Below are 25792 nucleotides of genomic sequence, written 5' to 3'. Positions count from 1 at the left end.
TACAATGGAATATTAATTTGCCATAAAAAAGAATGAGATCTTGCTATTTGCAACAACGTGGATGGACCTAGAGGATAGAATGCTAAGTGAAATAAATCAGAGAAAGACAAATACCGTGAGTTCACTCATGTGGAATTTAAGAAACAAAATAAAGAAAGAGACAAACAGACTCTTAAATACAGAGAACTGGCGGTTTCCAGAGGGGTGAGTTGGGACAGATAAAGAGGATGAAGAGGACACTTCTCTTGATGAGCACTGAGTAATGTAGAGAATTACCGAATTATATTGTACACCTGACACTGATAGAACAAAAAATGAGAGAATGTTATATTTGAAAATCACATGTGGGGTGTGGTGCCTAAGTGTAATTTGTTAATTAAATGGTTTATAGTTACTGGTTTGACAGATCTAAGATTTTGGTAACTAATGATTAACAGTTACTAGTATTTACTAACTTTCATCCATTTATATACTTATTACCCTGATACCAAAACCAGGCAAAGGCATCACAAGAAAACTACAGACCAATATCCTTTATGAATATACATGCAAAACTCTTCAACAAAATATGAACGAACTGAATCCAGCAACATATATACCATGACCAAATAGGATTTACCTCAAGAACACAGGTTAACATCTTAACTACTCCATATTAACAAAGGACAAAAACATGTTATCTCAATAGACCAAAAAAGGTATTTGACAAAATCCAAAACCCTTTCATGATTAAAAATTCTCAACAAACTAAGAATAGAAGGAAAATTCTTCAACATGACAAGCAGCATCTATGAAAAACCTACAACTAACATTATACTTAGTGGTGAAAGGCTTTCCTTCTAAGATACTTCTATTAAGTACTGTACTGGAGGTTCTTCTACTTACGACAATTAGACAAGAAAAAAAGGCATTCGGATTGGAAAGAAAACACTTTGTAGTGTCTACATGGTCTTGCCTATAGAAAATCCTAAGGAGTCCACTAAAAAACTATTAGAAGAAATGAGTTTAGCAAAGTTGCAGGATACAAGATCAAAAGATGAGAAGCAGTTGGATTTATATATTCTAATAAATATTCTGAAAATGAAACTGTTTTCTCAATTTAATTTAAAATGGTATCAGGAGAATGAAATACTTAGGTACAAATTTAACAGATGTGCAAATCTGCACCCTAAAAACTAAAAATGCCTTGAAAAAGAAAAGCAAAGCTGGAGGAATCACAATTCTCAACTTCAAGTTATATTACACAGCTGTAGTGATCAAAATGATATGGTACTGGCACAAAAACAGACACACAGATTAATGGAATAGAAAATAGAGATAAATCTGCAACACAAGGTCAATTAATTCTTGACAAAGCAGGAAAGGCTATCCAATGGCAAAAAGTCTCTTCAACAAATGATGTTGAGAAACTGGACAGCCGCATGCAAAAGAACGAAACTGGGCCACTTTCTTACAAACCAAACACAAAAATTAATTCAAAATGGATTAAAGACTGAAATGTGAGAACTGAAACCATAAAAATCCTAGAGGAGAACATAGGCAGTAACCTCTTTTGACATCAGCTGTAGCAGTTTCTTTCTAGATGGGTCTCCCAAGCCAAGGGAAACAAAAGCAAAAATAAACTAGTGGGACTTCATCAAAATAAAAAGCTTCTGCACAGCAAAGGAAACCATCAACAAAACTAAAAGACAGCCTATGAAAAGAAGATACCTGCAAATGACATATCTGATAAAGGGTTTGTATCCAAAAATCTATAGAGAACTTAATAAAACTCAACACCCCAAAAATGAATAATCCAGTTAAAAAAATGGGCAGAAATTTATTTTTTTTAAAAGATTTTATTTATTTGACAGAGAGAGACACAGCGAGAGAGAGAACACAAGCAAGGGGAGTGGGAGAGAGAGAAGCAGGCTTCCCACGGAGCAGGGAGCCCGATGCAGGGCTCGATCCCAGGACCCTGAGATCATGACCTGAGCTGAAGGCAGATGCTTAACGACTGAGCCACTCAGGCACCCTGGCAGACATTTTTCTAAAGACATTACATATGGTCAACAGATGCGTGAAAAGATGCTCAACATCACTGATCATTGGGGCAATACAAATCAAAACTAGAATGAATTATCACGTTACACCTGTCAGAATGGCTAAAATCAAGAACATAAGAACAGGTGTTGGTAAGGAAATGGAGAAAGGGAAATTCTTTACAAGGTTAGTGGGAATGCAAACTGGTGCAGCTACTCTGGAAAACAGTATGGAGATTCCTCAAATTAATAATAGAACTACCCTATGATTCAGCAATTGCACTGCTAGGTATTTACCCAAAGATACAAAAATACTAATTCAAAGGGATACATGCACTGCAATATTTACAGCAGCATTATCTACCATAGCCAAATTATGGAAACAGCCCAAGTATCCACTGATTGATGAATGGATAAAGAAGGTGTGGTATATATACACAATGGAATATTAGCCATAAAAAAGAATGAAATCTCGTCATTTTGCGACGGCATGGGTGGAGCTAGGGAGTACTATGCTAAGTGAAATATGTCAATCAGAGAAAGATAAATACCATATGATTTCACTCATATGTCAATTTAAAAAAAACAGCAGGGCACCTGAGTGGCTCAGTTGGTTAGGCATCTGCCTTTGCCTCAGGTCATGATCCCAGAGTCCCAGGATCAAGTCCCATATCAGGCTCCCTGCTCAGCAGGAAGTCTACTTCTCCCTCTGACCCTCCCCCATCTGGTGTTCTCTCTCAAATAAATAAAATCTTTTTAAAAAAAGAAAATAAATAAAAAACAAAACAGCGGCACCTGAGTGGCTCAGTCAGTTAAGCATCCAACTCTTGATCTCTGCTCAGGTTATGATCTTGGGGTTGTGGGATCAGTCCCAAGTGGGGCTCTGTGAGTTGGCTCGGGATTCTCCCTTTCCCTCTGCCCCTCCACTGGTTCATGCATGTATGTATGTGCGCTCTCTCAAATAAATAAATCTTTAAAAAAAAAAAAAAGGGCAAAACAAATGAGCAAAGGGAAAAAAGAGAGAGGGGGCAAAACAAGAAACTACAGAGAACAAATTGATGGTTAGGAGAGGGGAGGTGGGTGGGGGATGAATTAAGGAGTGCACTTGTGATGAGCACTGGGTGTTGTATCGAAGTGTTGAATCACTGAATTGTACATCTGAAACTAGTATTACACTTTTTGTTAACTAACTGAAATTTAAATAAAAGCTTAAAAAAATAAAAACTAAAAACATTTTTGAAAGAAATTGATCTAAATAAATGGAAAAACATCTCCTGTTCATTGAAAGACTTAATACTGTTAAGATATTGACATTCCCCAAACTAATCTACTAAAAAAAATCTCTATCAAAATGCCAGCTGGCTTCTTTGTAGACACTGACAAAACTGATCTTAAAATTCATGTGGAAATTCAAAGGATCCTGGATAGCTAAAACAACCTCAAAAAAGAACAAAGTTGGAGGTTGGAGGACTCAAATTTCCCAATTTCAAAATTTACCACAAAGCTACAACACAAGGTTGTGATACTGCCACAAGGATGGATATACAGATCAATGGAATAGTATGCAGAGTCCAGACAGAAACCAATACATTTATGATTTTCAACAAGGGTATAAATACCATTCAGTGGGGGGAAAATGGTGGTTTAACAACTGGATATCCCCATGAAAAAGAATGAAGTTGGCTATCTACCTCATACCACATACAAAGATTAGCTCAAGATGAATCAAGAGACCCAAAGGTAAGAGCTAAAACTATAAAATTCTTAGGGGGAAAACACAGAAATAAATCCTAATGACCAAAAGACAAGAGGAAGAACAGATAAACTGGACTATACAAAACTTTAAAAATTTTTGTCACAAATGTTACCGTCAAGAAAGCGAAAAAAAGACAACCCTTGGAACAAGAGAAAATATGTACAAATCATATCTGATAAGGTACTATATCCAGAATATATGAAGAATCCTTAGAACTCAACAATAAAAAGACAAACCAATTCAAAGATGGGCAGAGGATCTGAGTAGACATTTCCTAAAAAGGTTATCCAAGTGGCCAGTAATTGCGTAAAAAAGATAACATCATTCGCCATCAGAGAAATACAAGTCAAAACTACAACAAAAAAGCATTTTGCACCCATTAGGATGGCTATACTCAAAATACAATGACAAGTGTTGGTGAGCATTTGAGAAAACTGGATCCCTTATACTTTGCTGGTGGAATCGTAAAATGATGTAGCTATTGTGGAAAACAATTTGATTATCACAAGATCCAGCAAGTCTACTCCTCGGTATATGCTCAAGAGAGTTGAAAACATGTCCACACAAAAACTTGTATATGAATGTTAGGTGAAAGAAGCTAGTCACAAAAGACCACATATTGTAGGATTCTATTTATATGAAATTTCCAGAATAGGCAAACCTATAGAAACAGACCAGTTGCCTAGGGTTGGGGGAAGTGGGTGAGGATAATGAAGGGTAACTGCCAATAGGTACAGGGTTTCTTTTTGTGTTAATGAAAATGTTCTGAAATTAGCTTGTGATAAAGCCTGTGAACTTACTAAAAACTATTAAACTGTATACTTTAAATGGATAACTTTTATGGTATATATCTCAATAGAGCTGTTAAAAAAGAATCCTTTATTATGTGAGGATTGGCATGTTAAGGAAGAACTATGTCCACTTAGGGCTGTATGTTTTTTCCCCTTAGAAATTAGAGTAGTAATACTTTATTTTAAATGACAATTTTATTTATCACTGTGATAATTTACCCACACTTGTGCTTACTTCTTGATTACAAGAAGTAATTTCTAGATTTGGACATGAAAAGATCTTTAAACATTTTGCTAGTCACCTTTTCTGGATCATGCACAATTTGGACATGTGTTGCATTATATTAAAAAAAAAATTCCTTACCCTAGGTGTAACTTATTTTTAGGCTGAGGGGTCAGTAATAATAATCTGAATGGCTACACTGAAGAATTTTCAGTTTTAGACACTACACAGCCACGTATTCACAGACCCATGTAAAAAATAAAAATGAGAAAGTTCTCCAAGAATCAACAGAATCTAACCAGATGCGAAACCAAAGACAGGAGTAATGTATAGAATAGAATGAACATGGATAACTACATCTCCCTTAGGTTCTAAATAATGTCCACCTTTTATTTAGTTATCACATCACTCTCATTTATTATTATTTTTAAAGATTTTATTTATTCATTTGACAGAGAGAGACACAGCAAGAGAAGGAACACAAACAGGGGGGCGTGGGAGAGGGAGAAGCAGGCTTCCTGCTGAGCAGGGAGCCCGATGTGGGGCTCGATCCCAGGATCCTATGATCATGACCTGAGCCAAAGGCAGATGCTTAACGACTGAGCCACCAGGCACCCCACATCACTCTAATTTATAAGGTGTTTCTTACTCACAACTCTAAGAGGAAATGCTTGGCTTTCGTTTAAGTCACGTAAATTGAGTGACTTTTCATTTTAAGCTTATTCATGATGACTTTGCAGCTACATAAATCTTAGAAAGTAACTTCAGTGAATTTAAATCAGGTAAATTTCTCCTTAAAAATTAGGGTTCTGTATATATTGTGTACATGTACGTGCACACACCCCCAGCTCCATTCATCAAATGAAGCAGTGTCTTAATGATTCAAATCCCTCTAGCCTTTGCACTCTATTCAGTGTTTAATTCCTTTGTATGTATAGTATGTGTTTCTAAAGTACGTCAGCCAGTGATTTAACCTTCAAAGGTAAACTTTCCTTACAATATTTCTAAGTAATGCTAATAACACCATAAGCACATGTCAAAGATTATTAATGGAGTAGTGGAAAGCGATCAGCTTTGGAACCATATGGAATCTGAGTTCAAATCCTAGCTCAATCACAAGTGATAAGCTCTATGGGTCTTGGTTTTCTGTCTGTGCGATGGAGATATCAATGAATATTTTGTTGCACTCTGGTGAAAGTTTAAAGAAATATATAAAAATAATTTAGTGTAAGGTCTTGACTTCAGCATTTGTGATATTTGTTCATCTGCCCAAAAAACAGATCTGACGTGAACTCATTTGTGGTTTTCTGGAAACGAGTTTAGTACTATAGTTCAGGTTATTTCTAATGTGCTTAACACTTTTTTGTAAAATAGAAAATAATTTCCTTCAAATCCTACAAAGTGACTTGCCGTACACCTGACTAAGCTGAAGTAATAATCTAATACCAACATGCATTTTGGAGAAATCTGAGATAGTATGGCTGTCTGTATTTGCGAGTTTTCACCAATTACTTTCCCTCCCTAGCAGCCTAATTCTAAAATTCAGTTCTTTCAGAATCAAATAGCATCTTTATTACACATCCACGTTTCAAAGTTTATCACTGGAGACCTGTTTTTCCATGATTTTTTTTTTTTTTTAAGTAGGCTCCACACCCAGTGTGGAGTCCAACACAGGGCTTGAACTCACAACCCTGAGATCAAGACCTGTGCTGAGATCAAGAGTCGGACACCTAACTGACTGAGCCCCCAGGCACCCCTCCATGATTCTAGATTTTGTAGTGCTGTATAGGAAAAGGAATTTGAATGTTTTGACTTTCTAGAAGTGTTAATTTGTATCCAACAACCAAAGGGAAAAACGTGCTATAAAAAACTCCAAATGACTAAATTTAGAATTAAATGAAATGATTTGAAATTATCTGTCATATAAACAAAAGTGTTCACAATAGTTTCACCTCATTAGAAATCAGCATTCCACATTTTCAATGGGTTTAACTTTTGGAAATTTACTTCATATTTTTCTTCTGCCTCTTTAATAAAGAAATTAAGTTATTTATGGATGAAGGCTACTTCCTAGCAGAGGCAATAAAAAGGACTCAAAAATACAATAAATACATGTTACGTAATAACCTTAGAAAAGTACTATATGAGGTCGGTAAAGACAAGCAGTAACAATTTCGGGAAATATACTTTTATAATCTGTGTAACATTAAAAAAAGACAGGATGATAAAAACTACAGAATAAATAATTTATAAAAGCTCAACTGGGTTATTTCAGTTGCAGTTCCCTTCCCTAAAAGAAAATGAGGAGAGAAATTTTCTGACACCATATAAAATTCTTCCAAGGAGGGTCAAATCGGCTGAATTATCACCTTTTGAAGGAAGTCTATCCTGACCACTCTTATCTTTTGCAACTGCACCCCCTCCCAATCCCTCTTGCTCAATGCCCCACCCCCATGGCTTTTAACATTTTCTAATTTAGATAGTTATAATGTTTATATTTTTATCCTATCTCCACACAGACACTAAAATGTGGGCTCCACAGGGCAGGGATTTTTGTTTTGCACTCTGATGTCGCCTGAACGCCCACAGTACCGTCTAACAAATGGTAGGTGCTCAAGAATTACTGAATGATTGAATGAGGATACATAACAGATAAGAGCAACAAGCATATTCGTGTGCCACTTAAAAAGATTAATTCTCTAGATCAGATCGAGAACATTCCTGAATAATGATTAAACATCCCACCACTTCAGAGTACTCAGCTCACATTTCCCTTCAAGACCCTACCTGCCTGAGTGCGTTCCTATGGCCACCACTGTGCCACTTGGATGAAAATCTGCACAGTGTCCTGGTTCCTAGAAGAGAGACAGACAGCTGTTGGGGAGTACATGAGAAAGTCTCCCTAGATCTATGGGAATAGTGGCAAAAACATTTGAAAATAATTGGTTTCATATAAACATGGAATTCCGATCAACTTTATTGTAGCCAATGAAAAATACTACACTGATATGAGAGGAAAAAGAATTTCAGAGCAGGAAGGGGTATGTTGGCAAAGTGGTGAGGGTAAAGGACAGCCAGCTCGTGGCTAGGCAGTGGAACAATAAGGATAATAACAACAAACATGTATACAGTTCTTTAGTCTGCAAAGAACCTGTATACACCTTTGGGCTAGAAAAGGTGGATATCTGGGTGGGGTAGGGAGAAAATACAGTAAGAGATCAACTTTAAAAGAAGATAGTAGTCTGTTAGTGAGCAGCGCTTACTGAATCCAACTGCACCACCACCAGAGGCCCAAACATTTCTTTAACAATTAATGCTCCATAAATATGTCAAATCTTTTTTTTATCTACTGAAGCTGACAGAAAAATTGAGCTTTTGCCCTAATTTGCTTCTTTAGAGTGGGTTCATGTTATACTTTGTGACTAAACATTCTCCCCTTACCTCATCCCCTTTACTGAACTATATAAATACACTTGGTTTTAACCAATGCTGAGTCCCTTTTTCCTTCGCTGCTCCCAACTGCCATTTTAGGAAGTTTCTGTGGGAAGATTATGATCACATTTTGCTTTACTCACATCTACGAGCCTGGTCCATTCTAGCCTGTGTTCCACTGAGTTCCACATGCAAACCTGTCTGTCCTGAGCACACGTCAAGAGCAAATCTTTGAAGGGATGTGTGGCAAGACCCCAAAGCTCATCTGTATGACCCTGAAAATGAAAATATACCCATTGTTATAAGAAACAGAGGGTATCCTCAAAAATATTCAGTTAATGGTTAAAATAATACATCTTACCTGCACTTCTATTTGGAATCCATCATTAAATGTTCCCCGTAAAATGAAATTTCGTGATGTGCCTACTAAAAATTGATCTGCCTTTCCTTCCGCTACAGCTCTGATTGTTCCATAATGATCAGGAACCTAAAAAATAAATTTATAAAGTCACCAGACACATAACAACATGTATTAATTACTACCTGAAGACTGCATTTATAGCTGTAAGCAATTATGGGGTAATAAATGACAGAACTCCAAATCTGAAAGTCACATGGTAATATTATACTAATGAGTTTATTTGTTCAATTACATTTTATTACAGAGAAGTTATCATGCACTATCATCAACATTCTTTGCTTTAGTCAATTTTAAATTTATATTTTATATGATTTCAAGAGTTGGGTTAGGTGTAGGGGAAAAAAGTTCTATTAGACTACATGAAAAATGTGGTCTGGTTTTGTTATTTACCAGTTATTTTATTTGGGGTACACCATCTAGCCTAAGACAAATTTATCTATAATATGGGGAAATAATAATATATATCCTACCTATTCTTGATTGTTGTAAGGAAGAAAATAAAAGAATAACACATGTGAAATTTGTTAACTAAAAAGCAATATATTGCGAAGTGTTACAACTGTCCTTCATAGGACTCCTTGGGAGATCACTCTCATTTAATGCACTACATGGTATACTCTCGGTGAATGGTGTATTAATAAGATAATAAGTCCAAGCAATGACTCTGAAATAATGCAATTCTTCTTTATGAAGGAGGACCCAAAGTGACTCCTAAAAGCACAAATAATTGAATTCCAAAGATAATCCAAATTGATGTTAGAAATGGCAAAGGGAGGAATAAAACAGATGGTGTAGCTTTTGATTACAAAGGATATGAGTTATCTGTGGAAAAAAAGAAATAGTAAAGGAAGTGCCATTTCCATTATGAACCTAAGTTTGTGATAAAGTGACTCTTTTGACTTCTTGTCTATCTTCTTGGAAATAAAACCCAACAGCAGTACTTTTGGGATCTTTTTTTAAGAAAAGATTGTCTGGAAAACGTGTTGAAAACACTAAGCACAAATTCAAAGTTTAAGTCACCAAAAAAACAGAAGCAATACTAAACTCTGAAATTTGCCCTTGCTTTGAGAAACACTGACCTATAGAATACTATTCTTAACCATTTCACTTCCAGAGACCTCAATTCAATTAGCAAACTTTCCCTGAGCACAGAATACTTGTCAGGTGTGGTAGATACTCTTGGTGCATGACATGAAGCGGACACATATACAGATAATTAGCGATTATCATTAAGTCTCTTGTTTAAAAGATTATTTTCAAGTTTTAAAATCAAACTGGTTATTTTTTATACCTTAGAGTTGGATACTGTATCTGGTGAATGTTTGCTGAATTTTAAGTCTGCATGGTTATATTTTTGGATCACTAAAAAAATAATCTCAGAAATAAAAACTAGTCTGCCCTATATATATATATATATGTATATTTTTACTCTTTCCAATTATTTTGTTTAATGAATACTCTTTTTATTTCTTTTTTTTTGAGAGAATGAAATGATAAAAATGTGTACCAATTTCCCAGGAAAGTGTGTTAACTTATTGTGGGATGAACACAAGCATTTAGAAGACTTAATATTTTAAAATTTTCATCCTTACCTCTATTTCTCTTTCAGGATTCAGATCATGATCCCATAGAATTATTTTTCTGTCTTTCCCTCCTCCAGTTAATAACATTCCATTTCTCATCTGACAAAGTGTGAACACACTGCCATCATGAGCTTTGATTTGTTTGCTGATCTGATAAACACCTAATAAGATGAGAGAAAAAATAAAAACACTGATATTTTCCATCACTCTAGTGTCTTTTTGGAAGAAAACTTTACAGAATAAAGAATCAAAAGTTCATCCTTTTGCATTTATGTTAATATTTAGTTACTCTGAAAACATTTCAAAATAATTCTTACAAAAGGATAAGCTGAAGTAGTGATAATTCCACAGACAACAGAGGATACATTAGCTTCAGAACTTACTATCTCTTATAATCATCCTACCTGGTAGGTAGGGTAGGTATTACTTTTCTGATTTTAGAGCTGAGGACACAGATATATAGAACTGGCTTAACCAATACCACATAGCTAGTGACAAAGCCATGATGAGGACTCAAGTCCATTCAATGTTCTTTTAAGCTTCCCAAAAATCTTCATTTCCTGCTGAGGTAACAGCCATAATATTTAACATTTAATAACCAACATTGGGACGCCTGGGAGGCTCACTTGGTTAAGCGTCTGCCTTCGGCTCAGGTCATGATCCCAGGGTCCTGGGATTGAGCCCAGGGTCAGGGTCCCTGCTCCACGGGGAGCCTGCTTCTCCCTCTGCCTGCCGCTCCCCTTCTGGCAAATAATAAAAAAAAATAACCACTGCTGACGTGGAGGCCCTCTGCTCTGCCAAAGATTGCCCCTTTACTTGCTAAGAAACGGAGGACTGGGAATGGTACTGGGATGGAAGTGGGCACTAGCAGCCTGGAGCAGTGGCTTTTGACCAACTAGAGTAGTATTTTAAAAACCTGTTAGGTTGTACCAATGTGATGGCTGAATGATAGCCCAGCTTTCTTATTTTTTTTTTTTTTAAAGATTTTATTTATTTATTTGACAGAGAGAGACACGGCGAGAGCAGGAACACTAGCAGGGGGAGTGGGAGAGGGAGAAGCAGGCTTCCCGCTGAGCAGGGAGCCCAATGTGGGACTCGATCCCAGGACCCTGGGATCATGACCTGAGTCGAAGGCAGACGCTTAACGACTGAGCCACCCAGGCGCCCCCAGCTTTCTTATCTTATATGCCCATAGCATATAAGTACTTTACAAGTACCCAGGGAGGGACAAGGCAGGGCCATAAAAAAAATATCTTAAGTCCACGTGGAGATTAAAAAACAATTTACACACACACACACACAAATGACCACTGAACAACATGGGTTAGGTGTACCAACCCCTTGTGCAGTCAAGTATCTGTCTATAGCTTTTGAGTCCCCCAAAACTTAACTACTAATGGTCTACTCTTGACAGGAAGCCTTAATAATATCAATAGTCAATTAACACCTATTTTGTATGTTGTATTACATACTATATTCTTCCAATAAAGCTAGAGAAATTATAATAAACAAAATCTTAAGAAGAGCACGCGGGTAGCTCAGTTGGTTAAGCTTTTCTGCCTTCAGCTCAGGTCATGATCTCAGGGTCCGTGGGTAGAGTCCCACATCAGGCTCCCTGCTCAGCAGGGAGTCCACCTCTTCTTCTCCCTCTGCCCCTCCCCCCTGCCCAGTACTGTCTTTCTCTCAAATAAAATCTTAAAAAATACATTTACAGTACTGTACTGTAAAAAAATCTGCACATAAGTGGACCCATGCAATTCAAACCCACCTTGTTCAAGGGTAGGCTATGTATGTATATATGTGTGTATATTATATATAATCAGATCCTTTTTCTTTATATTATTTATTTATTAAGTAGCCTCCACACCACATGGGGCTTAGACTCATGATCCCGAGATCAAGAGTCACATGCTCCACTGACAAAGCCAGCCAGGCACCCATCAGACCCTCCTTTTTCAGGGTGAGGGTAAGATTTTTTTTAAAAGATTTTATTTATTTATTTGACAGAGAGACACAGCGAGAGAGGGAACACAAGCGGGGGGAGTGGGAGAGAGAGAAGCAGGCTTCCTGCTGAGCAGGGAGCCCAATGTGGGGCTCAGTCTTGGGGCCCCTGGGATCACTGACCTGAGCTGAAGGCAGACACTTAGTGACTGAGCCACCCAAGAGCCCCTGAGGGTAAGATTTTAGTACTCAAACTATAACCACTTCATTTCCTGAGAACTACTTCTTTGGTATTCATGATACCTTAACTCAATGAACCTCTTTGTCTGGCTAGTGAGACCGGAAGAGCAAGAGTAAAAGCTCTTTGAAAGATACCCTATAGAATTAGTTACTAAGTTAAAAATGGGAAGGCAGCACCTTGTTTAAATATGGCCAAAGTTAAGTCAACAAGTAAATCTCATACCACTTGGAATAATGAAAAAAAATTACAGGTTTAAAATTATTCACTGAGAGAAATGGGTGAAAGTGGTTAAAAGGTATAGACTTCTAGTTATAAGATAAATAACTTCTTGGAATTTAATGTACAGCATGGTGACTACAGTTAACAATACTGTGTTATATATTTGAAAATTAAGCTGCTAAGAAAGTAGATCTGAAAGTTCTTATCAAAAGAGAAAAATCTATAACTGTGAGGTGATGGATATAAACAAAACTTACTGTGTTCATTTTGCAATATAAACATACATCAAATCAAATTATGTTATACATTTTAACATATGCCAGTTATATCTCAATGAAACTGAAAAAATTGTTCATTTTCTAAATTGTTCATCAACGGAAGAATGGATAAAATATGGTATGTTCATAATATGTAATATTATTCAGCCATTAAAATGAATGAGGTACTGATACATGCCACAACATGGATGAACCTTGAAAACACTAAGGTCCCAATAAAAGAAGCCAGTCACAAAGGACCATATATTGTATGATTCAATTTACGTGAAATGTCCAAAATAGGCAAATCCAGAGACCAAAAGTAGACAAATAGTTGCTAGAGGCTGAAGGGAGAGAGAAATATGAAATGATTGCTAACAGGTCCAGTGTTTGTTTTTGGGGTGATAAAATGTTTGGAATTTAAGACAGTGGTGATGGGTGTATAACTCTGTGAATGTACTAAAAATCACTTAATTGTACATTTTAAAAGGGTGAGTTTTATGGTCTGTGAACTGCATCTCAATAAAGCTGTCATTGAGATAGTTCACTTTTACTTACCTATTTAAAGGATCTACCAGTGTATTTAAAAAATAAACTGCAATTTGTAGGGCTTTTGTATCCTTGAAAGAAGAATGCTACAGCTGACTAAAAATTACTCAGTGTCAGGGAGCTAGTGGTACAGATATTTAAGAGATGGGCAGGGAGAAAGGAAAGAAAGGGCTTGCCGGATTTGAAGGAGAACTTGCTCAAATCTGCAGAGCTGGGAGAACTCCAACAAACTTGCTATTCACATCAACTCCCTCAGCTCACATCACATTTATCACCTAAAAATACTTCAAACATTGAACACCACAACTGTGTCCAGTAAGACAGCCAGCCAATTATCAATCATGGCCCTGACATGACCGAGAGGACATCTGAGAGGTGTGAACTTTTAAAGAGTATTGTTGGGCTGGGGGGTGTGGGGGTGTGGGGGGGAGGCCCAAAGACCTTACTTTCTAATTCATAGTCAGATTAACAAGAGAGTCTGAGTACCATGCAAGAAATTACAAAAGCAGAGATGTGGAATTTCATGGATCTCCATCAGAATGTAGAAAACTGCAACATAGTTTTTCTGTTTTAAATTCAGTCTTCCAGACATGACCACCTCATTAATCACTTAAGTCTTCCTAGAATGATGGAATGTTAGAAAACAGAAAATAAACGTGAGGAACAAATGCTTCATCAAGAATAAATATAACTAAGTAGTATCAGCTCCATGAGAGTTCTACTCTCAAACCTCCTACCCCGTAAGAGTTATTTCCTGAAGAGGACCTAATATTAATTGAGATAAAATTTGTGTTTCAAATTTAAACACATTACCAAAGTTCCCTTTAGATAGTATTTGCCAATATAACAAATTGTTGGTCAAAGATTTCTTTCTCATGGGCCTGTATTTCTGACATTCCAATTTAAGCCAAGTAATGTTTGAAATACCTACCAAGAAAAATAATTATCCTTGAATTTAAAAACCTACTGTATCTCCAGATGTAATCATGGCCAAGTCTATCCAAGCTTAATTGCAAATACCCCCTTTCTTCACATCTCTAACAGAAACAAAGTTTCCTTAAAAAGCAGTTTACCCTGACTTCAAATAAGGATAATTTGGAAGGCTTTCTGTGCCTGTTTACCTATGGAATTGAATATCAGGTAGACTTTGAAATTTATGTTATATTATCAGCAACTGGGCAAATGTGCTCACGCTGATTATTTGGAGAGTAGGTAAAATGGTGTTTCTTAGTTCCCTAAAGATTTAAGAATAATGGGGGCGCCTGGGTGGCTCAGTTGGTTAGGCGACTGCCTTCGGCTCAGGTCATGATCCTGGAGTCCCAGGATCGAGTCCTGCGTCAGACTCCCTGCTCAGCGGGGAGTCTGCTTCTCCCTCTGACCCTCTTCCCTCTCGTGCTCTCTCTCTCTCATTCTCTCTCTAATAAATAAAATCTTTAAAAAAAAAGATTTAAGAATGGAAATTATCTTGTAATAGTCTCAACTTCCCCTCCCCTCACTTAAAACTTACGAATTATTTCATAAAAGAAAAATCTGAACTTTCTCATATAGGTAGGAAATAAGTACCTTGTACTCACATGATAAAAAGAAAATACGGAAACAACCTAAGCGTTGACTGGCAGATGAACTGATAAAGAAAATGTGGTGTAAAAAAAAAAAAAATGCAGTGTACACACATACACAATGGAATAAAAAAAAAGAAGGAAATCCTGCCATTTGTAACAACGTGGATGGACCTTGAGGGTATTATGCTAAGTGAAACAAGTCAGACACAGAAAGACAAATACTATATGATTTCACAAGTAAAATCTAAAAAAAAATGAACTAATAGAAACAGAACAGACTGGTGGTTGTCAGAGGTGGTGGTGGGGGAAATAGGTGACAATGGTCACAAAGTAGAAACATCCAGTTATAAGATGAGTAAGTTCTGGGGATGTAATAATGTATAGCAATTAACAATACTATATTGTATATCTGAAAGATCCTGAGAGTAAGTCTTAAGAATTTGTGGTAATCGTTTGGCATATATACATATATCATTATGTTGTACACTTCACGAATCATTTATGAAATTAAACTTCTGCCATCTAAAAACGTCCCTTTATCAGACATGTTATCACAGTATTTTTGGTTGAAAAGGCTGCCAGCCACGGATACAGAAATACATATCAAGGAATATGCAAAATGGATCAGTCTACTGAAATTTTGGGCAAGAATTTAAAAATGGAAACTTTGAGTGTTCTAAGGTTATACATTTATTTCACTGCACTCATCAAACCCTTCCTCTAGTCCTTTCTCGAACGGAAACCCTCAAATGTAAAGGAAGAAACAAAATTTTTAGCAAGTTTGCCCATAATAGGATCAGTCCTGTCGCAGAGTACAATACAGTCTATTTCATGTGCCCAGCAGTTTATGAAGGTTAATTTCCTATTTCCTGTATGTTCATATGCAGATTTTCTTTGCACAAAGGCTAAGCCACAAGTTTTTTAGACAAAAACCCAAATAAAAACCTCTCCCTGCCTCCCACCTCAGCACATGTCAACAATTTAAGTCACTCTTTTGGTAGACAATGCTGTCCCTCACATTTCTAATACTGAGCAAATGAACCCAGGAAAAAGAAAACAGAGATAAATGGGAAAGGTAGTTGATAGTATCATTGTTCTTTCTTTTTTCTTAAGAATCCTCAATCCATTGCCATCCTTCTCATGAATTTTGAACCTAAACCAGGCAAAAGAAGCTAAAGAAAGCACAGCCAATGACTGAGATCAGGATCACTGGTAATACAATTTAAGGATTAATTTCTATCCAATTCACCCACGAAACTTAGAAATTCAGCTGCATGGATATGGAAAACACCACTGTAGTATATCTCCCCAAAAACATAGTATAAAAATCTGCACAATGGTAAGAAATCTACAAGTCTACAAATTCCACATTTTCATGAAAATAGTGCTTTCATCAGTACCACTCAACTTTTATTCCTACGCTAACATCCAAAGGTAAGATTAAAGTCATTTCCTTAACAAAAGGTTTAACAAATAATTTTCAAACAGCTAGTACCAAATGCCAGACACTGTTAGTCCTGGGAAAGTCTATTAGGTAAGACAGACGTGTAAATCAGGGCTTTCCTTCTGAGCAGAGAAACAAGGATTCCCTTATTCCTGAGTTATTGGTGGTGATTTCCACGGTCTGATGCAGAGACTCCAGGGAGACAAAGGGAAGTTGTTAAAGTTGTTTCAGTGTATTTAAGGTGAGGTGGATAAATAAGAGAAACCAGGGTGCACTGCTCTGCCATTCCCCAGGGGAAATGTCTCAGGAACCCCAGGTTGGTTCCCTGTCAATCTCCACCTCTTTTCTTGTGGATTCTCAAGAGTCTGATTGGTTTAGCTAGTTTTCTTTCTGCTGCTCCAACCTGTTGCTGTTGATAAAGAATCTCTCTCTGTTCCCAGCCCACTGATTTTAGAACAAGGTCTTTAATTTTTCTCTCATAACCTACTTTGAAGGAAGCATGGTACTCTGGATATTTTTTCAGCTTTATTTTTTTTAAACAGTAAAGAAAAATGGAGTTGAAAAAAGGCTATTTTCAGTGCCATTCCTCATTTTTTCATCTACCACAGAAAAGGGGAAAGCAGACTTGTGCATTTGGGTGCAAATGGGACTTGTCCTGGGATGAAGCCCCACATTGGCCTCCCTGCTCAGTGGCGAGCCTGCTTCTCCCTCTCCTTCTGCCGCTCCCCCTGCTTGTGCTCTCTCGTGCACGCTCTTTCTCTCAAATAAATAAATTCTTAAAAAAAAAAAATTCATCTATTTCTGAGGACAATCAATTTGAGGTAAAGCTAAAGAAATGCCAAGGCCCACTACGAGGGCTGGGAAGAGGGGCTGTAGTTAGAAAAAGAAGAAGGGGACCAAACTACGAGTTTATTCTTTTTCCCTCCTCTGTCCCATTTTATGACATGGACATGCATATTGCCTCACCGAAACCCCCCGACTCAGCCCGAGGGAGACTGAACCCTCTAGTCTTGCTATGCTGGGAAAAGGAGAGGAGACAGGTAGGAAATGTGCCACAAATGTAGTAATTAGGATTATCATTCTTTATTACTATACTATAAATAACTACTAATCATCAGCTGTTAAGATCTTTGGAAACAGGCTTTTGAGAGTCAATAAGGATACTTTTAATCACTCATTGCTTAGAAAATAATACCTCTAAATTTATAGGGTTTTGGTTTTATTATTCATTTATTGTAATAAGTCCAATATCCATAGATAAGACAAAGGTTTCAGTGGGATCCCAATTCCAAGTAGAACTCTAAAGTAACAGAGTCTGATTATGTGATGCTTTACTACATTACTATTCTTTTACAATCCATTAAAATAAAAACTTCAATATAAGTCTTTAACAGAGTTGCCTTTACTGAGATCAGTGTCATCCTGCAAGACATTCCCCCACCCCACCCCCCATTTACTCACATAAGGTATCTCAGCTCCTAAGGCTCCAGTCTCAGAATAAAATGGAGGCTCTTGCTCTTTTTCAAGGATAATTCTTCCTCATATGCCCAATCCAGGTATTCTCATCTCCCTCTTTTTAGTCTTTTCTTCTTTACTGGCAATTCCCATTTTACTTTCAGGTTTTAGGCAACCTTAAAAAGACGACTGACTCTAGTAACTCTCTACTTCCCATTCCATTTTCATCTTGGATTCTCAAAATTTTCCATTTTGAGACTGGCTGCTCTATACTTAGGTGTTCGGGGGCTTTAATGGTCTATTGATATTGCAAACTACTAATGGACAGTTCTTGGTTTTTATTCCTGACTTCTCTATAAGAGCACTGATAATCCTAGAAACTCTCTCCTCCCTTCTTCAGGGGCATTAAATAAAGAGTTCTATCTTAACTTTTTTCATTTATTTATTTTAAAAGATTTTATTTATTTGAGAGCGAGAGCACGGGGGGAGGGGGAGCGGTAGGGAGGGAGAAGCAGAGTCCCTGCTGAGCAGAGAGCCCGATGCGGGGCTCAATCCCAGGACACCAGGATCATGACCTGAGCCGAAAGCAGTCGGCTTAACCAACTGAGCTACCCAGGTGCCCCAACTTTTTTCTTTTAAAATTTCACTTCTGTAATCCTTGCAGGGTCTTTTCTGGTTATCTAACTGGGGGATAAAGGACCCTTGGCCTCATAAGTCCTCTTCTATGGTGAGCTCAACAACCAGTTTTAAGGATTCTTGTGTATAACTAAAAAAAATCTATTATCTTAATCCCTAAATTATCAATTACTTAGTATATATTAAACTGATAGTAGGAATTACAAACTGTTTTTTAAAATCAAATTTCCTGGGGCACCTGGGTGGCTCAGTTGGTTAAGTGGCTGCCTTCAGCTCAGGTCATGATCCCAGGGTCTTGGGATGGAGCCCCACATTGGGCTCCCTGCTCAGCAGGGAGCCTGCTTCTCCCTCTCCTGCTCACCCTCCTTGTGCTGTCAAATAAATAACATCTTAAAAAAAATAAAATAAAATTTCTTTCAAATTGGCTAGCTCTTACCTCTGTTAACTTTTACATGACAAACTGATTCACATTATCTTGGATGCCTCACATTCACATCCATCCTTCTGCCTTTGCTTGCACTGTTTCTCTAAACTGGGATCAAGTTTCTGTAACTTTTGTAGTCTTGTACATTCATTATGGTGTAGCTTAAATACCATTTCTTTTGTGAAGGCTACACAAAACACTAACGATCAGGATAATTTCTCTTTTAACCTTTATACCATTTAAATTAACATATGTATATCATCTCTAATTACTTTGAATTAAACCTCCTAAAAGGAAAGGTTGAATATAGTCAAATGTAGGTTATATACGCTCAGTGAATAACTGTAAAGAATTTAATTTTAAAAAACAGATTATCATGAAAAACCTTAAAAACCAAAGTCATTTTGAGGAGTAAGAGCCAGCCTGCAACAGCAGGATGTGTGCATTAAAAGTGAGGACTTTAGAACCGCCATCTTCCAGTAATTTGCCAAAATGACCAACACAAAGGGAAAGAGGAGAGGTACCCGCTATATGTTCTCTAGACCTTTTAGAAAACATGGAGTTGTTCCTTTGGCCACATACATGCGAATCTATAAGAAAGGTGATATTGTGGACATCAAGGGAATGGGCACTGTTCAAAAAGGAATGCCCCACAAATGTTACCATGGCAAAACTGGAAGAGTCTACAATGTTACTCAGCATGCTGTTGGCATTGTTGTAAACAAACAAGTTAAGGGCAAGATTCTTGCCAAGAGAATTAATGTACGCATTGAGCATATTAAACACTCAAAGAGCCGAGACAGCTTCCTGAAGCGTGTGAAGGAAAATGATCAGAAAAAGAAGGAAGCCAAAGAGAAAGGTACTTGGGTTCAACTGAAGCGCCAGCCTGCCCCACCCAGAGAAGCACACTTTGTGAGAACTAATGGAAAGGAGCCTGAACTGCTGGAACCCATTCCCTATGAATTCATGGCATGATAAATGTAAAGAAAATAAAAGACCTCAAGACTAAAAAAAAAAAAAAAAAAAGTGAGGACTTTAATGTGAGAACACTGTACCTTTAGGCCCTTTCCCAGGGGTGGGTTCTACAGTAGTTTTGCTCCATATAAGTATGACTCCACCTGAGTCGCCAGTAAGAACATCTCCATTCCCCAAGAATGCTAAACACTGCACAAATTTTGGTTTTTCATATTTCTACAATGAAACAAAGAGAATTTTCAGTTTTCCCTTTGGCATGATGTTTGTTTACTCAACAATTAAAAAATCAAAAGTTTTATAATGAAGTTATAACATTCTGATCCTTACCCCAAAAATTCCCTGTTTTCTTGTTAGTGAATTGCCACTCCAGGTCCAGAAAAAGATATGAGATTTACCACATGTTATTATGGTATTTGCATCTGTTGGATGGAACTCCACAGCCAAAACAACTTCATTTGTTGTCTGTGGATAGAGAAAGAAAGCCTTAGATGAATGTATATCCTTATCTCCATAAGTACCAAGTATAGCTACTGACAATCAAAGACTGGGAAACATTTTGAGAAAATGCCTTTTCTTCAAAGATCAATTTTCCTGAAAAATTTTAATAGATTTTTAGAATGATTTAAATTTGATATCCTCATACTACTGTATCATCTTTTATGCTATTTACATATAATAACTGCACTAGTAAGACATATGAATTAGTTTTAGATTCTTTTAATTTCTTACACATTCAGGTGAAAGTACACTAAAACTAGCAAATGCAAGAGCCATGTACATTCTATCATAAAGACAGACTGTCATTTTGATGGAAAAAAAAAACCTCTTATCTTTCTTGGTACTATGGACCAAGAAAATATTACTGATTGAGAGATTCATCATCAGGCTGAGGGCTTAAAAAGTAGATATAGAATGATCACTCTACTGATACCTACAGAAATGAAAAAAACCAAAAACCAAAAAATGAAGATGTTTTATGCTCTTTCCTCAAAAAAAACCTAGAAGGACAGGAGTTAAGTTTAAAAGAACTAGAGTGAGACTGTGGAAGAAAAAGGCATGAGAGTCACAAAAGAATTACAAATACAGCTTTTTCACTGAAATTACTGAATTGAGGATATTTTTATTTATTTTATTTTATTTTTTTAAAGATTTTATTTATTTGACAGAGACAGCGAGAGAGGGAACACAAACAGGGGGAGTGGGAGAGGGAGAAGCAGGCTTCCGCGGAGTAGGGAGCCCAAAGTGGGGCTCGATCCCAGGACCCTAGGATCATGACCTGAGCCGAAGGCAGACGCTTAACGACTGAGCCACCCAGGCGCCCCCTGAATTGAGGATATTTTTAAAACAGCATATTTCTATGTATTCAGTAAATCACAACTGAATTATCAAATGTTTTATGGTAAAAGCACCTATTCAAACTTGACAGTGAGGTAAAAAATACATGCTTGTACAGCTCTTTATTGTTAGCTGTTGTTTACTTGCAGGGTGAATATTAATATCCGTTTTTTAGAAAGATTTATTTATTTTAGAGAGACAAAGTGCACAAGTGCACACACAGGTGGGGGGAAGGGCAGGAGGATAGAATCTTCAAGCAGACTCCAACATGGGGCTCCATCCCATGACCCATGAGATCATGACCTGAGCAAAAACCAAGAGTCGAACACTTAACTGACTGAGCCACCCAGGTACCCCATTAATGTCCATTTTTTAACTTAGGTAAGAACTTCATGTCTATGAAAGCATTTCTTTTTTGCAAATCAACATGATAATGTTATGAACAAAGTGAGTTAAACATAGTACATTTTATGTTTTTTAAAGTAGGCTCCATGTTGGGCAGGGCTCGAACTCACGACCCTGAGATCAAAACCTGAGCTGAGGGCGCCTGGGTGGCTCAGTTGGTTAAGCGACTGCCTTCGGCTCAGGTCATGATCCTGGAGTCCCGGGATCGAGTCCCACATCGGGCTCCCTGCTCGGCAGGGAGTCTGCTTCTCCCTCTGACACTCTTCCCTCTCGTGCTATCTCTCATTCTCTCTCTCTCGAATAAATAAATAAAATATCTTTAAAACAAACAAAAAAAAAACAAAACAAAACCTGAGCTGAGATCAAAAGTCAGATGCTTAACCGACTGAGCCACCTAGAACCCCTATGTTTTATGTTCTTATACCAATAAAATGAACAATGAAAAAACTGATCTAAATTTAGAAATTTTCCTATGACTCCAATATTTCTGCCAATTTTACATTTCTACTAACATTTGAATTTGAGGGCCTTATACAGGCACACATATAAAACCCAAACAATCTAATATGAATGCTTTTTCCCCTTAACTAGAATTCAGGTTATAAGATGAGGGAAAAGGGCAGTACCTTTTCTTGCTATGTAATTCTCCATAATGATTATATATACGTAGCAAGTCAAAAGTAAATTTTAAAGATAATGTTAATAACAAAACAAAAATTAGTCCTCTCTCTTCTAGAGATGACTTTTTTTTTTAAAGTAATCTTATGCCCAATGTGGGGCTTGAACTCATGACCCTGAGATCAAGAGTCACATGCTCTCCCAACTGAATCAGCCAGGCACCCTGATGCTACCTTTTAAAAACTGAACAGTCCCTCGTTTTCACTTGGACAAAAATCCAAACTACTTGACAGTTGAATCTTATGCCAAATGGATTGAGGGTTATAAAACTAACTACAAATACTTCCAGTATACAAACCCATAATGCTAGTGTTAAGACATTCAATACATAACTTGAAGTAACCTATGAAATTAAATCACTTTGAGTATAAGTGTAGTCTTACAGGATATTTTACTTTTTTTTTTTTTGAAAGATTTTATTTATTTGACAGAGAGATAGATAGTGTCAGAGAACACAAGGCGCGGGGCGGGGGTGGCAGAGATGAGAGGGAGAAGTAGGCTCCCCGCTGAGCAGAGAGCCTGATATAGAGCTCGATCCCAGGACCCTGGGATCATGACCTGAGCAGAAGGCAGACACTTAACCGACTGAGCCACCCAGGTGCCCCCAGGATATTTTATGTTAATTTTTATCGGTTTTTATTATACATACAGAAAAGTACTCAAATCCTAAGTACATAGCTTGATAAATTTTCACAAACTGAACACATTTCTGTACAGCATCTAGAACAAGAAAAAGAACATTTCTAACATCCCAGAAATAACTTAGATACCTTTTCTAGACACTATCCCCTACGTCTGCTCAAGTAACCATGATCCTGATTTGTAGCAGCATAGATTACTTTGTTTTATTTAACTGGAATCATATAGAATGTACCCCTTTGTGTCTGACCCCATTTTATCTACATTTGTGAGATTCACTTCATACTGGTGCATATATTGTAAACTGTTCATTCTCACTGTTGTATTGTATTCCTTTGTATGTAAAGACCACATTATTGATTTATCCATTCTCCTACTGATTGGCATTTGGGTAACTTCCTTTTTTTGGCTACCATTATTTTTGATTAGTTGTCTTTCGGTCCACACATGGATATACTTCTGTTGGGTTTATATCTAAGAGTGGAACAGGACGGTAGAGGGTATGCACATCTGTATGTTCAACTTTAGAAGGTAATGTCGAACAGTTTTCCAAAAATGGCTGTGCCAATTTCTATGTTCAACATACAGCAGTGTATGAGAGTTCCAGTTACTTCACACCCTCATAAACCTTGTTATCTTTGTCTACTCTTATCCCTTCTTACTTCTACACATACTCAGCTTGTCAACTTCCATGAAAACCATGCTGGGATTTTGACTATGTTGAAAGTACAGAATAATATGCAGAGAAGTAATATCTTTATAATATTTTCTTCTATCCATGATTATTGTATATTCCTCCATTTATTTAGGTCTTCTTAATTTCTGTCAATAAGGTTCTGAAGTTGCCTTACTAAATTTTAAACTTATATAAATTAACTAGGTATGTACCAACTCCCCAAATTTCTGTGACTTAAGCAGAAATAGAGCTCACCTACAGTGGAAGAGAATAAGGTCAACATACAGGAAAAGGAGGAGAGAGAAGAGAACAGTGATCCAGTGCCTGAATCAAGTCATTCCGGAGACAAAATTCCCCTCTGACCTTTTCTAGATGTGTTCTTTTTCTCCCTAACCATGAATCAATACATTCTCTTTATCTTTCAGTTGTTTTGCAGTCACTTGCACTGGAAAGAACTCTAATACAGACATCTGAGATACAGTGCTTAAGGAACTTCATTGTGACAAGCAAGGGGAAAAGAGTTTCTCGCTTTTGCAAGTAGGTGGAATATGGTGGGAGGCGAAACTGGTTGAGGGCTGAGGAAGATGACTACTGCAGAATGGGACATGTTGATTTTGACTTGCAGGACAGGACATTCAAATAAAGATGCCTAGCAGGCAACAAGAAATATAGGTGTGCTAGAGAGAGATCTGGGTTAGAGTTAATTGATATGGGACAGAGCAGACAGTAACTAAGGCCATAAGAGCACACAATACCAGTGGAGGACATGGGATATAACTGAAGAATACCAACATTTAAGGTCCTGGAAAGGAGAACAAAGAGTGGTCAGAAGGAGGAAAACCACAAGACTTCATCTGGTAGTCTTTACTACAAAGGATCAAAATTCACCCATTTCACTTTGGTATAATGTCCCCATGTTTCAGTGTTAAATTACTTTGAATGATGGCTGAAAGACAATCTATATCCTCATTTATGTTTTTCAAGGTTTGAGGTTTCCTGACACGTCATATTCTTTTCAAGTACAATCAATCTACTCTTTCAAAAGATTAACTTACACTATTTAAAAGAATCTCTTTTTGACCAACAAGCTGAAAGCTTGAAGCTTATATCAAACAAAACTGCTGAGAGAGAGTGCGCACAACTGAAGAGGAATGTGATGTTATTTAAGAGTATAGCAAATATGTCACAGGCTTTTTATAGTCATCCTGTCACTCTGAATCCCTCTGAAAGCCTTTCAGAGGGAGGCCATTGCCATCCATATGAACACAGTTGCAATGTTAACCTTATATTCTTCTCTTACAAGTTATACACACAAAGGAATCAACCCTATTCTACAACAATTATAAATGCTGTAGCATTTTATGTAATAATCCCATACATGTAATTAAGACCAAAAAACTTATCATTACATATGCTTTTTGGTTATGTCCGTTATATTCCTAGAATGAATTTTTCCTTTAGATTTTTAAACTTTAAAGATTGAATGAAGTAACAAATTTTGTTAAAGAAGAAACCAGGTAGAGTATTCAGATTTAATTTTGAGATGAGATAACCATCCACTTTGGCATTTCAGTAGCACAATGTGTCTGAAATATCACTGGAATTTGGCTGAAGGTGCTTGACTATGTTATCTTAAGAATACTTTAAGAATTGACCTCAGGATCTACAGATACTATCACAGAAATTACAGACTATAAATAGGTGTTGTTTAAAAAAAATAAATGGTAGGTATTCTCAATATCATAAGAATAATGGCAAATCAATAAATCTAATGAATATGGCCAGTTGGTATGCTCTTGCAACTTAAGGATACGCAATATACTTCCAAGGATCTGCAAAACAAATAATGTATTCTGAAAAATAATAATTAAAACTTCTTTTGATTTACCTTTATTTCTGCTCCTTTTGATTTTTTCTGCCAATCCCACACAGTAAGCATATGCTCATTGGAGTCATCAATAACACATAAATGAACACCTGAATCCTAAAGAAAAATCAATTAAAGGCATTTAAAAATTTGCAGTTAAAGTTGACTTTCTAAGAAGAAATACCATATTATTAAAACTGCCAACATTAAGATAATCCCAAATCCTTGGGGCGCCTGGGTGGCTCAGTTGTTAAGCATCTGC

The 25792-nt window shown here is 36.9% G+C and overlaps 1 protein-coding gene across 2 annotated transcripts in view; it reads right to left on the bottom strand.

The window, feature by feature from the left end:
• The window catches only part of EML4 (EMAP like 4), a 147140-nt gene that overhangs the window by 22319 nt on the left and 99029 nt on the right, over window positions 1-25792 (bottom strand). For both annotated transcript variants that reach the window (XM_027621109.2, XM_027621110.2), the window contains 7 exons: window positions 25552-25647; window positions 20258-20392; window positions 20011-20146; window positions 10237-10388; window positions 8585-8710; window positions 8367-8498; window positions 7579-7646 (listed from right to left, as the gene is read on the bottom strand). In XM_027621109.2, the coding sequence (XP_027476910.1) occupies window positions 7579-7646; window positions 8367-8498; window positions 8585-8710; window positions 10237-10388; window positions 20011-20146; window positions 20258-20392; window positions 25552-25647 (845 nt within the window). The remainder of the gene's footprint in view (window positions 1-7578; window positions 7647-8366; window positions 8499-8584; window positions 8711-10236; window positions 10389-20010; window positions 20147-20257; window positions 20393-25551; window positions 25648-25792) is intronic.

Source organism: Zalophus californianus, chromosome 8, assembly GCF_009762305.2.
Source record: "Zalophus californianus isolate mZalCal1 chromosome 8, mZalCal1.pri.v2, whole genome shotgun sequence".
In the NCBI taxonomy this organism is placed as follows: Eukaryota; Metazoa; Chordata; class Mammalia; order Carnivora; family Otariidae; genus Zalophus; species Zalophus californianus.
The sequence above is the reverse complement of the archived record's forward strand: the minus strand, read 5'-3'. Positions and strand labels throughout refer to the sequence as shown.